We start from the raw sequence: 15115 nt of genomic DNA, 5'->3' as shown, positions 1-15115 counted from the left end.
GTGTCTCTCTCAGGGCTGGGGTGTTGGGGTGTTGGGGTCTGGGACTGTGTCTCTCTCAGGGCTGGGGTGTTGGGGTGTTGGGGTCTGCGATGGTGTCAGCAGTGCTCTCTCACTCACCGATCAGGGTGATATGGGCTGTCTCAGCAGCGTAGCGCTGGGTGACATTGTTGTAGGCCCAGCAGGTGTAGTTTCCTGTCTGGTTCTGTTGAGCTTTTACCAGCCTGAGTTCCTGGCCCAGCCTGTTCAGCAGTGATCCCTCAAAGGCCCACTGGAACCACGCACTGGGGTTGGACTGCGCCGAGCAGGACAGAACCAGGTCTGATCCAGTACTGTAGACCCGCTGCTTAGGACTCACAGCAAGTGATACGTTATCTGGACCATCTAGAAACAGACCATCAAAAGTCAGTGATGCCTTATCTACGTTAGCTATAAACAGAGTATTGCCAGTGCATTATCTGGTCCATTGTCTGGATGATCTAGAACTGTCCGCACTGATCACACTGCACTGGCAGACGGACTGTGTCGGGCCTGTTGGGTTTGGGCTGGAAGTGGACCTGGAAGACTCACACAGGACGTTGAGATAGACGGGCTGGCTGGTGGCGTTGCTGAATGAGTTGGACACAAAGCAGTACAGGGGCCCCCGATCGGACCTCAGCACGCTGGATATGGTCAGGGTCCGATTGCCCTCACTCAGCTGGAAGCGCTGGCCAGCTGTGACCTCAGAGGAGCCATTGAGCCATCGGTACGAGGGGGCCGAACCCAAGGCACTGCAGCTCAGCCTCACAGTGTCATTGAACTCCACTGGGTCAGTGATGTTGGCCTGGACAGTCACGTTGGACACTGGCGCTGCAGTCAGAGAGAGAGACAGGGGGACGGGGCACATCAGAGTGTTATATACAGCTGTCCACTGGTCAGATCTGAGGGTCTTAGTCCAGAGAGGACCCCACACCAGGTTTCACCCCGACAGGCAGGAGCAGTGTGCACCTCTCCAGGGAGACCAGCGTGCTCAGGCCTGGAGGGCGATCAGGTGATGTCATCCGCTGTAGCGTGAGGAGTCCTCCTCCGCCTTCGGCAAATATTGACAACCCCCTGTTCAGTGTTTTTACTTCCAGCAGGAGTCAACACGAGACCCCCCCCTCCCGGACCCTGCACGACTGAGGGATTCTGGGAGTTGCTCGAGAGAGAGAGATGCCAGCTTACTCACCAAGGACCGTCAGGACTGCCTGTCCAGAAATCTGAGGCACCAGGCCCTGGAATCGATAGATCCCAGAGTCCTCGAGGCGCACGGACTCCAGGAAGAGGGCTCCAGAGCTCAGATCCACGCTGGCCTTCCCCTCGTATCCCGGGAAGGCCTCCTGCTGGCGCTGGAACAGCATGACCACGGTGCTGCCGTCGAACAGCCAGGTGCCGGTGGTGATGGCGGTGGGGGGGCTGAGCTCCAGGGTCACGTTGTCCCCGACGTACACGGGGTTGGCCGACGGCGTCACGTCCACAGCCAGCAGACCTGCCGGGGAGGGAGGGTGTGGGAGATGACCGCTGACACCGCTAGAATCGATGGGATCAGCCGGTCAGCTGTCCCGTAGTTCCCAGGAGTCTCCCCTCCCCTCTTCCAGCTAACAGTGCTCTTGTGGTGACACTTCCTGAGCAAATATCCAGTATTTCACTCCCAGGATCTTACTGGGATCCATTCTCTAGCTCCGTCTAACACACTAATGACCCTGTGTTTGTGTGGGCTTGTCTCCTGGCTTTGATTGTGGATGAGAGCGTCAGGCTGTGGGGTGTCTGCATGCTCTCTCTGTGTTTGTGCGGGGTTGTCTGCTGGCTTTGACTGGGGATGAGGGAGTCAGTCTGCGTGGAGTCTGCGTGTTCGCCGTGTTTGTGTGGGTTTGTCTGCTGTGTTTCGTTGCGAATGAGGGAGTCAGTCTGCGTGGAGTCTCTCCGTTTGTCAGGTTCCTCCAGATTCCCAGAGACGAGGAGCTGGCAGGGTTAAAAGGAGTCTCGAATTGTCCTTGTCTGTGCGTGTGCAGGTACACACTGTACAGTATGCATGTGTCTGTACATACACAGTATACAAATATGTACAGAACTACTAGGGTTGCTAAACTACCTGAAAACGTCCGGGATCTTTTCCTGGTTTTTTTCCACAAGGTTTTTCATGTGGGCCTTGGCACTGAGGAGCTGACTGGAGAACACTTGGCATTGTTTTTGAACGTATTGACACTGCCGATGACAGTTTTATTGTGTCCCTGCAGCTCGACATTCAGCTCATCAACAGTTCAGCCAGGTCTGTGAGGAAGGCTCAACCCAGAAGCCACTGGTCATCCTCTGATCGAGCATATTCACCGTGTTTAGACGCCTGGAGAAACTCTGATTTCAGGCAACAGCTGTCTGAACCTCGCCAAACATGTCTGTTTTTGAAATGTCCAACCAGCAAGTCAGCAGCCTCGGCAAACACTTTTTTTCACTTCTGGATCCCTGAATGACTTGTTGTGTTGAGCCAGGAGGTGGCTCACGCGGAGCGATGAGACGATTGCTACTTTTCCTCGTGTGTTAGGCCTCGTGAAAACCTCCTGCTGCTTGATGAGATTTTAATTTGTCCACTTTTCTTTTCTGTAACTGACTTTTAGTGGGAAAGTCCACATCACACATTTTGTGTGCAGTTTTGAAATGTTGTTCTATTTCCCTTTTTCGCGTTGACACCAGCATTGCAGATTTGAATGTGAAAGTACACACAATTAATCCTGCTCCCCTTCCTTGTGCTAACAGTAAGTTTTCTGTCTCTTTGCTTCATCATTTTCGCTCAAACACGACAACTATCGAAGAGGCAGTCAAACTTATCGAGCTGCTGGCGGATTTGTCACGGCCAGTCTGTGTGGCTCCACTGGGCGCGAAACCAAGAGACCGTTCTGGGGCAGCGCGCACACACAACACCCTGTACTCATGGAGCTCCCAGTGCCAGCCAGCACGAGGGGACGAGACCCCTACAGCCCATTCCACAAGGGTTAAACACACCGAGGGCAGAAAACTGTATGACATTACATGCACAGATCTGAATGAATTTTTAGGCTTTCAAAAAAAAGGAGTCAAATAGCCCATTTATTTTTTGCCAAACATTCTTGCGATCGACTGGGTGGGCACCCCTGCTCTAGAGGGTTGGGCTGTCCGGTACGCCAGCCCGCGCCCATCAGCTGTCCCGTACGCACCACAGAGAATATCGATCATTATTGATCAGCTATTAGACAACAGCACACAGGCAGTAAGGCCAGGCGTGTTGTCAGACACAGTGCATCGATACAGAGGGGGTTCGGTCTCGTAGTTTATACGAGCTTACTCCTTCGTCAGACCCTCTTCAAACATGCCAGCGTTGAAAGAACGTCAGTGCGGAGAACGGTGGGGTACGCTGGGCCCTTTTCTGCAGGGCCGCTCGAGGGCTCGGGATCGGGGGGCCGAACCCCGAGGTGGAGCAGAGCCTTCGGCCCCCCGAGCCCTCGGCGGGGGGAAGGAATCGGGAGAGAGGAGTTACCTTTGGCGAAGGTGGCGGCGATGAAGAGCAGGGCTCCCGCGCGGCGGCCCTCCATCGTGGCTGAGTCCCGAACGTCCCCAGTGACTTTGCTCCAAAGCAAGCCGGCGATAAGGCTGCCCAGCCCTGCTGACTGATCCCGAACGCTCCGCTCCAGGAGCGCGCTGTTTGCTCTGGTTGTGCAATGGAGCCGGGGAGACTGGGAGCAGTGATTTCCCCGCAGTGACGTGCTGTCCCGCCGTTCCCACGCCCATGAGCTCGGCAGTGACACACAGTGGGCGTGGAGAGGCTCATGGGAGCCTTCCTCCCCAGTTGTCTCCCTCTCTGGCCTCAGTGGACGAGACAGACCCAGCGGCCTGAGCCGAGGGCTGCTGGCGAAACTCTTTCGGGGGTCCTGGGTCGTGGCCTCACCCCCCCCGTCAAGCCATGAGCCTGTTATTGCCGTTGATTGAGGGTGCTGGTTTGTCATTTCGTTTTTCTGATTTGTTTCTCAAATGTGGGGTGGCACGGCAGCATGGGCTCTGCTGCCTCCCAGCTCCAGGGGTCCTGGGTTCGAGCCTCTGGGGCTCAGGAGTCTGTCCCTCGAAATGCTGGCATCTTCTAGAGTGGCCCGTGGAAGGGCTCTAACACCAGTAGATCTGTTCGGATCGCTGGCGTCATGGTACCAGTCTGAGGTTATGGGCTTCTGCTGGGTCCAGACTGGCCGCACAGCCCAACGCTGCCTGGTGCCGACTCCGCACAATCCCCATGGGATTGTGATCCGTGTTCAGCAGGAACATGGGTCGGCAGCGTTAGACTGGAACGCCACTGCACAAAGACTGACAACTGAGCCGGCCAGAGACTCCACATTTCAGCCCCCAGCCTGGCTGGGCTCTCGGGGAGTGAGCAGTTCTGCTGGGTCAGCCTGGTGCGGCCTGGGAATGAAACCCAGTGTTTGATGTGAGGGGGTACCCAGTTAGGGGCACTGAGGGAGGGTGAGGAGGGGTTGTGTCTGGATCTGGGCGAATCGTACTTGACAGAACATAAAGATTGTGCCTGTTGTTCCTTCAACACTAAAGCAGTTCTCTGAGAGACAGCGGTATTATAAAAACATCAGGTGGAAGTTCACTGAAGAGGAACGATGAGCAGCATTAGAGCTAACGAGCAGACCCGGGCAGGAGGAGTCTGTCTTGCTCGGCTGGTGGCTTAGGAGCTGCACGAGTTGAAATTGTTCGATCAGCTGTTTCATGAAGGAGCTCAGAGTTTATGCCTCAACGACTTTCGGACACCCACAACTCTTGCTGTAAAGGTAGTTCCCTATTCTCCCTTCTAAATGTATCCCATCATGCTTTCAAATTGTGACCCTGAGTCCTTGTCCTCTAGTGAATGTGGAATAGACCCCCGGGGTGACCCCCTGTCTGTCTCTCCTCGGACGCGCTCCGGTCTCTCAGACGCCCTTGTCCTGGACTGAGGAGATTCAGCTCCACAGCCCCGTCTGAGCCCAGTAAACAAGTCTCTCTCTCTTCTCTCTCCCTGTGGGGAGCTGACCAGCTCTGAGCACAGTATTCTAACCCTGACACTGTACCTGACAGCCCTGAGTCCAGGATAACTCCCTCTCTTCTGAACACAGTATTCTGAATGAGGTCCTGCTGTTGCTTCGAGGAGAAGCTCCTGTGTTCAGGGCCTGAGTGTTCACTGAGAGCAAGAAAAGAAAGACAACACTTGCTTGTCATCAAACATGTTTATTCGTTGTTTTGGATGCCGTCAGCAATCACAGCTGCCTGCGGGCATGAGCAGGGCAGTGTCAGGAGCACTCGGAGATTACAAACCTGACACCCTGCTGCACCCAACTAACACTGTAAGGTTACACATGTGTACACAGCTAGCGTGGGTACAAATTAGCAAAGAATCAACTGATAAGAGCCACAGGCTGGATTTTCAATAGCTTTTTCTGTAAGTATATATGCTTAGCGGTTGCATTATCTGCAGGTGTGACTTACAAACACCTATTGTTGTAGCAAGGCCTGAATGGTAAAGACACACAAGGTGAAATGACTAAATGAGTGTAGTGTGGTTTTACACAAAGCACAGTAGCTCTCCTCCTTGCTGACACACCAGAGGTATATTGCCCAACAGGGCACACACTACAGAGTCCTTCAGGGTGAACAGCATGGAGTTCTATAAGGCCTACAATACAGAATCCTATAGGATAAACCGTAAGGATTCCTATAGGGCCAAAGGAAAGAGCCCTACAGGACCAATAGTAGACTCCTATAGGGCTCACAGTACATACAGAGTCCTGTAGGGCTCACAGTACATACAGAGTCCTAAAGGGCTCACAGTACATACAGAGTCCTATAGGGCCTACAGTACATACAGAGTCCTATAGGGCCCACAGTACATACAGAGTCCTATAGGGCTCACAGTACAGAGTCCTGTAGGGCTTGCTGTGCTGCAGATGAGAGTTGATGGCTCTGCAGGTGTTCAGGCAGGAGGGCAGGCAGTGAAGTGGTAATGTCACACAGGTCCCGGAGAGGACACGCCTGAGACCTGCTCCTGGAACACAGAACACACCAGACCTGAGACACACACCTGGGAGCACGACCTCTCAGTACTGCTTGGGGAACTGTCCCACTCGAGCCCACTCACCCTCTCTCGTTTATGTTGAGGCCAAGAGAGTCAGAGCCAGAGTGACCACAGCTAGCAGAGAACTGGACAGACGTCCCGCGCTGTGCTCCAGGCGCACTGACCCCGACTCTGAGAGGAGACACACAGGCTGTTAGTGCTCTGATCTCTGAACTGTCCCCATCACACAGTCTGACTCTGAGAGGAGACACACACACACAGTCTGACTCTGAGAGGAGACACACACACAGGCTGACTCAGAGAAGAGACACACACACAGTCTGACTCTGAGAGGAGACACACACAGTCTGACTCTGAGAGGAGACACACACACACAGTCTGACTCTGAGAGGAGACACACACACAGTCTGACTCTGAGAGGAGACACACACAGGCTGTTAGTGCTCTGATCTCTGAACTGTCCCCATCACTCACAGTCTGACTCTGAGAGGAGACACACACACACAGGCTGACTCTGAGAGGAGACACACACACACACACAATCTGATTCTGAGAGGAGACACACACACAGGCTGACTCTGAGAGGAGACACACACACAGGCTGACTCTGAGAGGACAGACACACACAGCCTGACTCTGAGAGGAGACACACAGGCTGTCAAGAAGAATTGTTTCAATGTTGACAGTACAAAGTGTTCCTTGATGTCTTGATGTGTAAGCTCACAAGGGGGCGCTCTTTATAAACATTCCAACTGTACTAAAAGTTGACTCATGAATACTATTTCTTAATTTCTTGGGAATCTATTTGAAAAGTAATTCTGAGTTGATAATTCTTTGAACGTCAGTGGTGGGACTCTTGAATAAGTCTCTATTGCAGATTGTTAAGCTGGTGGGCACTGCTAGAGGTATCAGGACCCTGGAGGAGCTGCAGGTATTTCTGTCCAGATCCAGCACAGGGGCCCTGTGTGAGCGCTGAGTGCTCTGGGCTCAGGGCTGCTCTGGGACAGATCCAGCACAGAACCCTGTGTGAGCGCTGAGTGCTCTGGGCTCTGGACAGATCCAGCACAGGGCCCTGTGTGAGCTCTGAGTGCTCTGGGCTCTGGACAGATCCAGCACAGGGCCCTGTGTGAGCGCTGAGTGCTCTGGGCTCTGGACAGATCCAGCACAGGGGCTCTGTGTGAGCGCTGAGTGCTCTGGGCTCTGGACAGATCCAGCACAGGGGCTCTGTGTGAGCGCTGAGTGCTCTGGGCTCTGGACAGATCCAGCACAGGGCCCCGTGTGAGCGCTGAGTGCTCTGGGCTCTGGACAGATCCAGCACAGGGCCCTGTGTGAGCGCTGAGTGCTCTGGGCTCTGGACAGATCCAGCACAGGGGCCCCGTGTGAGTGCTGAGTGCTCTGGGCTCAGGGCTGCTCTGGGACAGATCCAGCACAGGGGCCCGTGTGAGCGCTGAGGGCTCTGGGCTCTGGGCTCAGGGCTGCTCTGGGACAGATCCAGCACAGGGGCCCCGTGTGAGTGCTGAGGGCTCTGGGCTCTGGGCTCAGGGCTGCTCTGGGACAGATCCAGCACAGGGGCCCCGTGTGAGTGCTGAGTGCTCTGGGCTCAGGGCTGCTCTGGGACAGATCCAGCAGCAGGTCAGACAGAGTGGGGGAAGGTCTGACAGACTCGTGTCCGGACTCTGCTGGGCGAATGCGTCGCAGACTCCCGCTGGCCCATGTGAAGAGGGGGGCTCCTGAGTGACCGAGACAGCTGAGCTCGTCCGAGGCCCCTGGGGACCACAGTGACCGCTCCCTCCTCCTGACGGACAGCTGCAAACACAGACGCCCCCCGATGGACATCACCCCACCGGGCGTCCAGCGGCTCCCCCTCTTCTCCTTTGGCAAATTCCGAAACGGCCCCTCTCCCAGCTCCCCCCCCTGCCTCACCTACCCCTTGACTCCTCCTCCTCCTCTTCCTCGCCACGGAAAGCTACTCACCCAGCACGGTCAGGTTGACTTCTCCCAGGATCCGGGGCACCAGGCCCTGGAATCGATAGATCCCGGAGTCGTTGAGGCGCACGGACTCCAGGAAGAGGGCTCCAGAGCTCAGATCCACGCTGGCCTTCCCCTCGTATCCCGGGAAGGCCTCCTGCTGGCGCTGGAACAGCATGACCACGGTGCTGCCGTCGAACAGCCAGGTGCCGGTCCTGATGGCGGTGGGGGGGCGGAGCTCCAGGGTCACGTTGTCCCCGACGTACACGGGGTTGGCCGACGGCACCACGTCCACAGCCAGCAGACCTGCCGGGGAGGGAGGGCGCTCAGAGGCTCGGCGCCAAGCCCGAAGCCCGGTGCCAGGAGCACCGCCCGGCCCGCGCCTGCTGTAGAGCCGGGTACGAGAGAGAGGCGTTCAGCTCAGCCCGCCTGCCTCTGTGGGTCGCCTTTAAAGCACCTCTTTCTGAAGACCTGGGCCGACTGAACCCGTTCGCTTGTGCAGGTGATCTGCCTTCAGCTGGACCAGAGCTGATCAAACTGTTCCTAATCGCATTCACACGGACCTGAAGGACTGACTGGACTGGAGCGGTCAGGACCGGGTGTGGAGACCCCTGATTTCGAGCTCCTATTCCATTCGGTTGCAGGTCTTTGTTACAGCTCTAAGTCAATTAAGCAATTAAATACTTTACTGGGAGGCTCAAAGTCCTGCAATGACCTGGAATGGGAGAGCTGGGGGAGAGCAGCCCTGATCTAGTGCAGTGGTATCCAGTCCTGGTTCTGGAGGACTGGTCAGTGTACCTGCAGCAGGGGTGTCCAGTCCTGTCCTGGAGGACTGGTCAGTGTACCTGCAGCGGGGGTGTCCAGCCCTGGCTCTGGAGGACTGGTCAGTGTGTCTGCAGCAGGGATGTCCAGCCCTGGTTCTGGTGGACTGGTCAGTGTGTCTGCAGGTTTTCCAAGTCTCTGGACAGCAGCAGCACCTGAAGAGTTCACCTGGTCCAGCTGAGCGAGGAAGCAGCTGGTCTGGCCCCCCCGGAGCAGGACTGGACCTCGAGGTACCCGAGGGGCGCTAATCCGGTCCCTGAGGACCAGAACCCAGCAGGGACTCCGGGTCTCTCTAGCAGCGGAGGGAGGAAAGCCCGGAGTCGCTGCGGTTCAGCCCGGACCGGAGCTGTCGTGGATTTCGGAGGAGAAGAGAGCGAGAGAAGAGTTACCTGGCGTGAGCGCGGCGAGGAGGAGGAGCAGGGCGTCCAGTCTGGCTGTGTCCATGTCGGAAGGGCTCGCAGACGAGGAGAGCCCCGCGGCCGTGCTCTTATACACACAGCAGGCGCCGCCCCTGCGCCCGGGACCCCAGAACTCGCCCTGGTGGGGCTGGCGCTGTTTGCTCAGCTTGTGAAACCGCTGTGGTTCTCACACAGGAGCAGGAGTCACGGGGCCTCAGGCAGCCGCTGTCGTTTCGCAACGTCTCCTCCTCCGCACACACGCCGGCGGCTGTGCGCCCACTCTCGGGGAGTGCACCCCAAAATACTCTTCACCGTTCACGACTGTGACACAGTGCTGCTGGGCCAGTGGGCAATATGACTGCTCACAGCTCTACTGTTCCTGCTGCTGGCACAGTGGAGTGTGTGCCAGTGAGCCAGTGGGCACTATCACTGCTCACAGCTCTACTGTTCCTGCTGCTGGCACAGTGGAGTGTGTGCCAGTGAGCCAGTGGGCACTATCACTGCTCACAGCTCTACTGTTCCTGCTGCTGGCACAGTGGAGTGTGTGCCAGTGAGCCAGTGGGCACTATCACTGCTCACAGCTCTACTGTTAATGCTGCTGGCACAGTGGAGTGTGTGCCAGTGAGCCAGTGGGCACTATCACTGCTCACAGCTCTACTGTTCCTGCTGCTGGCACAGTGGAGTGTGTGCCAGTGAGCCAGTGGGCACTATCACTGCTCACAGCTCTACTGTTCCTGCTGCTGGCACAGTGGAGTGTGTGCCAGTGAGCCAGTGGGCACTATCACTGCTCACAGCTCTACTGTTAATGCTGCTGGCACAGTGGAGTGTGTGCCAGTGAGCCAGTGGGCACTATCACTGCTCACAGCTCTACTGTTAATGCTGCTGGCACAGTGGAGTGTGTGCCAGTGAGCCAGTGGGCACTATCACTGCTCACAGCTCTACTGTTCCTGCTGCTGGCACAGTGGAGTGTGTGCCAGTGAGCCAGTGGGCACTATCACTGCTCACAGCTCTACTGTTCCTGCTGCTGGCACAGTGGAGTGTGTGCCGGTGAGCCAGTGGGCACTATGACTGTCCACAACACTATTTTTACTGCTTTGCTATGTTTACCAAACTTCGCTTTGGACTCCACACAAAGGGAGCTTATCGAGTCGATACAGGAAACACGAAACCGCAGGAGGGCTCGAAAGAGTCGTGAGCTCTCCTTATCTCACAGCCAGCCCCCCTGAGAACTGAGGCACAGCAGCGGAGGTGTGAGGGACCGCAGAGACGGGGCTGCAGGAGTCTTACAGGGGGTGTGTGTTTACAGATCGAATAGGAAGGCCAGTGTGTTGGGCAGCAGTCATGATTTTATTTCACTCAATAACAACATGCGCAAGAGGACTGGCGCTCCGGCCAGGGATCACAGCTCACTTCCATGAAACTGGAATTCCTCTTCCTTGGAAATGTTTCTTCCGTCCAGGAAGGCCGACCCCACTCGCCATCTGTGCTTTAAGCTGAGGCCCAGCGGGTCAGAGCCAGAGTGACCACAGCTAGCAGAGAACTGGACAGACGTCCCGCGCTGTGCTCCAGGCGCACTGACCCCGACTCTGAGAGGAGACACACAGGCTGTTAGTGCTCTGATCTCTGAACTGTCCCCATCACTCACAGTCTGACTCTGAGAGGAGACACACACACAGTCTGACTCTGAGAGGAGACACACAGGCTGTTAGTGCTCTGATCTCTGAACTGTCCCCATCACACAGTCTGACTCTGAGAGGAGACACACACAGTCTGACTCTGAGAGGAGACACACACACAGGCTGATTCTGAGAGGAGACACACACACAGTCTGACTCTGAGAGGAGACACACAGTCTGTTAGTGCTCTGATCTCTGAACTGTCACCATCACACAGTCTGACTGAGAGGAGACACACACACAGGCTGACTCTGAGAGGAGACACACACACAGGCTGATTCTGAGAGGAGACACACACACAGTCTGACTCTGAGAGGAGACACACACAGTCTGACTGAGAGGAGACACACATACAGGCTGACTCTGAGAGGAGAGACACACACAGTCAGACTCTGAGAGGAGACACACACACAGTCAGACTCTGAGAGGAGAGACACACACAGTCAGACTCTGAGAAGAGACACACACAGTCAGACTCTGAGAGGAGACACACACAGTCTGACTCTGAGAGGAGACACACACAGTCTGCCTCTGAGAGGAGAGACACACAGTCAGACTCTGAGAGGAGACACACACAGGCTGACTCTGAGAGGAGACACACACAGTCTGACTCTGAGAGGAGACACACACACAGTCAGACTCTGAGAGGAGACACACAGGCTGTTAGTGATGTTACAGCCAGGATGATCCTGACTCTCAGCCTGACAGTGAGTTTCAGATCAACACAGCCTCTTCGCTCCAGAGCTGTGTGTGCACTGCAGTGTCTTCAGGGTAAGATGTCCTCGGTCAGGAGGAGGCCAGAGTGAAGCTGGGCTGTGTGGTGATCTTGAGAGGGTGACAGCCTGAGGAACCGCCTCGGCCAGGACCTGTGTGGGTGGGCTCTGGTCCCCCTGTGACCCCGGCGGCGGCGTGGTGACGTACCCATGACGGCGATGGCCTCGCTGGCCCGGGCGGTCAGCCCGGAGGCCGTGTTGCTGGCCAGGCAGGTCAGCAGGCCGCGGTCCCTGTGGGTGACCTGGCGGAGGGTCAGCGTGCGGCCCTGTCCGATCGGGCTGCCCCCGAGCTCCCAGGCGTAGAGGCAGAGGGGCCAGCACTCCGCCGAGCACGCAAAGGTGTAGTTCCCCCCCGCGGCCAGCAGGTGGGGCCCTGCCACAGTCAGCCACTGGGGTCCGTCTGCAAAACAGGACACGGCGCTGTCCTCTCGCGGCGCAGGTACGCAGCGGGGAACAACCTGCAAAAGTCGTCTTCATAGCGGGGTGCTGAGGCACAGCAGTTCTGACTCTGTCGGGGGGCGAACTGGGGTGCAGACCCACCCTCTGGATTTAATCCTTTTTCAAGAGTTGCCAGGGTCAACACGAACCCTTGCAGGGAAGGCGAGTTGGGGGGGAGTAGGAGGGGGATGGGGAGTAAGAGAATGGGGCGACCAGGGGTGACCAGGCTGGCGCCCGAACGCCAGAAGGCCAGCAGCCGGACTCTCCGGGCCGGACTGTGAGATGGGAACACAGGGACTGGTCCCGCCCGGAGAGGGGTCGCTTACACAACCCCGCGCTGGCGCTGGCGGGGCTGGGACACAGACTGGGAGATTCGCAGCAGTCTTGTGACACAGGGCGGGGCGGGGCACGTCCTGTGTACTCACAGGAAGGTACAGGAGGGTACGTGACTCTCCATTGTGTGCCATGTGCCTCTGCTTCCCTCTTTGTGTTCTGTGCAAATATTGCTCTTGCAGCTGCACACAAAAGCCAGAGGTGTACAGAGGGCAGGGCCGCTGTGCAGGGGCGCGAGGTGAGGGGCGCGGGGGGCGCGGGGGAGGTCCTGCTAGACCTCGACTCCCTGAAAAACTGCACTGAGGACAGGTCACACACTCCAATCAGCACTGGGCTCTGCTGTGGCAGGGCAAGTCACACACTCCACACTGACCAATCAGCACTCAGCTCTGCTGTGGGAGGGCAGGTCACACAATTTACACTGACCAATCAGCACTGGGCTCTGCTGCGGGATGGCAGGTCACACACTCCCCACTGACCGATCAGGACCAAGCCCTGCTGTGGGAGGGCAGGTCACACACTCTCCCCTGACCAATCAGGACCAAGCCCTGCTGTGGGAGGGCAGGTCACACACTCCCCACTGACCAATCAGCACTTGGCTCTGCTGTGGCAGGACAGGTTATAGAATCTACTCTGACCAATCAGCGCTAAGCTCTACTGTGGGAGGAAATTACATAGACTCACTGCTGACCAATCAGCACTCGACTCTGCTGTGGGAGGGCAGGTCACAGACTCTACACTGAACAATCAGTATATAGCCTTGCTGCGGGTGGACAGGTCAGACACTCCCCGCTGACCAGTCAGCAGCTGGCAGCGTACTCACAGATCACTCTCAGCTGGTACTTGGCGCTGGAGATCCAGTGGGTGCCCGGGTCAGCCAGGCACTGGTAGACGGCATTGTCCGGCAGCAGCAGGGGGCTGAAGAAGACTGTGCTGTTGTCCGCAGAGAAGGTCACGGTGCTGGACGCAGTCAGGAGCAGGTCGTCCTTCACCCACTGCCTGGAGGTCACCTGTGCGCCGGACACGTTGCAGGTCAGGCTGAAGGGCTGGTCAGCGATGGGCAGGGCGTGAGCAGGCTGGATGGAGACGGTGGCGTTGGGATCTGGGGGGGGGGGAGGGGCGGCTGTGATGGACAGTCATGTGAAGGGTCAGCTAGTGCTACAGGTCACCTGTCTCTAAGGGCTGGGAGCAGCTGTGAGGGACTGAGGGATTAAACCAGCAACCTGATCAATTAATACAACACCCGTGAGCTGCTGGTTAATTAATCTGACAACCTGTTCAATTAATACAACACCCGTGAGCTGCTGGTTAATTAATCTGACAACCTGTTCAATTAATACAACACCTGTGAGCTGCTGGTTAATTAATCTGACAACCTGTTCAATTAATACAACACCCGTGAGCTGCTGGTTAATTAATCTGACAACCTGTTCAATTAATACAACACCCGTGAGCTGCTGGTTAATTAATCTGACAACCTGTTCAATTAATACAACACCCGTGAGCTGCTGGTTAATTAATCTGACAACCTGTTCAATTAATACAACACCCGTGAGCTGCTGGTTAATTAATCTGACAACCTGTTCAATTAATACAACACCCGTGAGCTGCTGGTTAATTAATCTGACAACCTGTTCAATTAATACAACACCCGTGAGCTGCTGGTTAATTAATCTGACAACCTGTTCAATTAATACAACACCCGTGAGCTGCTGGTTAATTAATCTGACAACCTGTTCAATTAATACAACACCCGTGAGCTGCTGGTTAATTAATCTGACAACCTGTTCAATTAATACAACACCTGTGAGCTGCTGGTTAATTAATCTGACAACCTGTTCAATTAATACAACACCCGTGAGCTGCTGGTTAATTAATCTGACAACCTGTTCAATTAATACAACACCTGTGAGCTGCTGGTTAATTAATCTGACAACCTGTTCAATTAATACAACACCCGTGAGCTGCTGGTTAATTAATCTGACAACCTGTTCAATTAATACAACACCCGTGAGCTGCTGGTTAATTAATCTGACAACCTGTTCAATTAATACAACACCTGTGAGCTGCTGGTTAATTAATCTGACAACCTGTTCAATTAATACAACACCCGTGAGCTGCTGGTTAATTAATCTGACAACCTGTTCAATTAATACAACACCTGTGAGCTGCTGGTTAATTAATCTGACAACCTGTTCAATTAATACAACACCTGTGAGCTGCTGGTTAATTAATCTGACAACCTGTTCAATTGTTCAATTAATACAACACCTGTGAGCTGCTGGTTAATTAATCTGACAACCTGTTCAATTAATACAACACCTGTGAGCTGCTGGTTAATTAATCTGACAACCTGTTCAATTAATACAACACCTGTGAGCTGCTGGTTAATTAATCTGACAACCTGTTCAATTAATACAACACCCGTGAGCTGCTGGTTAATTAAGCAGGCGAGCTGTGCAATAGAGACAGCTCCCGTGAGTTATTGATTAATTAAGATGGCAATGTGGTCAATTAAGACAAACGTGTGCGTTATTGATTAATTGAGTGATAGCTCAGATTAAGGCAGTCTGGTCCTGCAGGGCTGATGGGTAATGCTTGGTCTCTCCCCAGGAAGCCCTT

General features: G+C 55.3%; 2 protein-coding genes across 2 annotated transcripts in view; both read right to left on the bottom strand.

Annotated features, from left to right (window-relative positions):
- The window catches only part of LOC148640286 (hemicentin-1-like), a 93763-nt gene that overhangs the window by 4699 nt on the left and 73949 nt on the right, over nt 1-15115 (bottom strand). Inside the window, exons 16-21 of the mRNA XM_088621612.1 lie at nt 13317-13595; nt 11871-12122; nt 3524-4009; nt 1205-1504; nt 568-846; nt 118-381 (exon numbers count right to left, since the gene is read on the bottom strand). Coding sequence (XP_088477738.1) covers nt 118-381; nt 568-846; nt 1205-1504; nt 3524-4009; nt 11871-12122; nt 13317-13595 — 1860 coding nt within the window. The remainder of the gene's footprint in view (nt 1-117; nt 382-567; nt 847-1204; nt 1505-3523; nt 4010-11870; nt 12123-13316; nt 13596-15115) is intronic.
- On the bottom strand, nt 5226-9406 carry LOC148640290 (uncharacterized). The gene is made up of 4 exons (XM_088620552.1): nt 9265-9406; nt 8060-8359; nt 6149-6256; nt 5226-6055 (listed from the first exon to the last, which is right to left on the bottom strand). Exons 1-3 carry the CDS (start codon nt 9317-9319, stop codon nt 6159-6161), a joined length of 453 nt encoding a protein of 150 aa, XP_088476678.1. The 5' UTR covers nt 9320-9406; the 3' UTR covers nt 5226-6055; nt 6149-6158.

This window comes from Lepisosteus platostomus, chromosome 26 (genome assembly GCF_059453375.1).
Source record: "Lepisosteus platostomus isolate fLepPlt1 chromosome 26, fLepPlt1.hap1, whole genome shotgun sequence".
Classification (NCBI taxonomy): Eukaryota; Metazoa; Chordata; class Actinopteri; order Semionotiformes; family Lepisosteidae; genus Lepisosteus; species Lepisosteus platostomus.
The sequence above is the reverse complement of the archived record's forward strand: the minus strand, read 5'-3'. Positions and strand labels throughout refer to the sequence as shown.

Coding starts and splice junctions, on each gene's coding strand:
- LOC148640290 (XM_088620552.1), bottom strand. CDS start 9,319: ATGGACACAGCCAGACTGGACGCCCTGCTCCTCCTCCTCGCCGCGCTC. Junction 8,360..9,264: donor CCTCGCCGCGCTCACGCCAG/GTAACTCTTCTC, acceptor CCTCCCCGGCAG/GTCTGCTGGCTGTGGACGTG. Junction 6,257..8,059: donor AGTCAACCTGACCGTGCTGG/GTGAGTAGCTTT, acceptor GTCTCCTCTCAG/AGTCGGGGTCAGTGCGCCTG.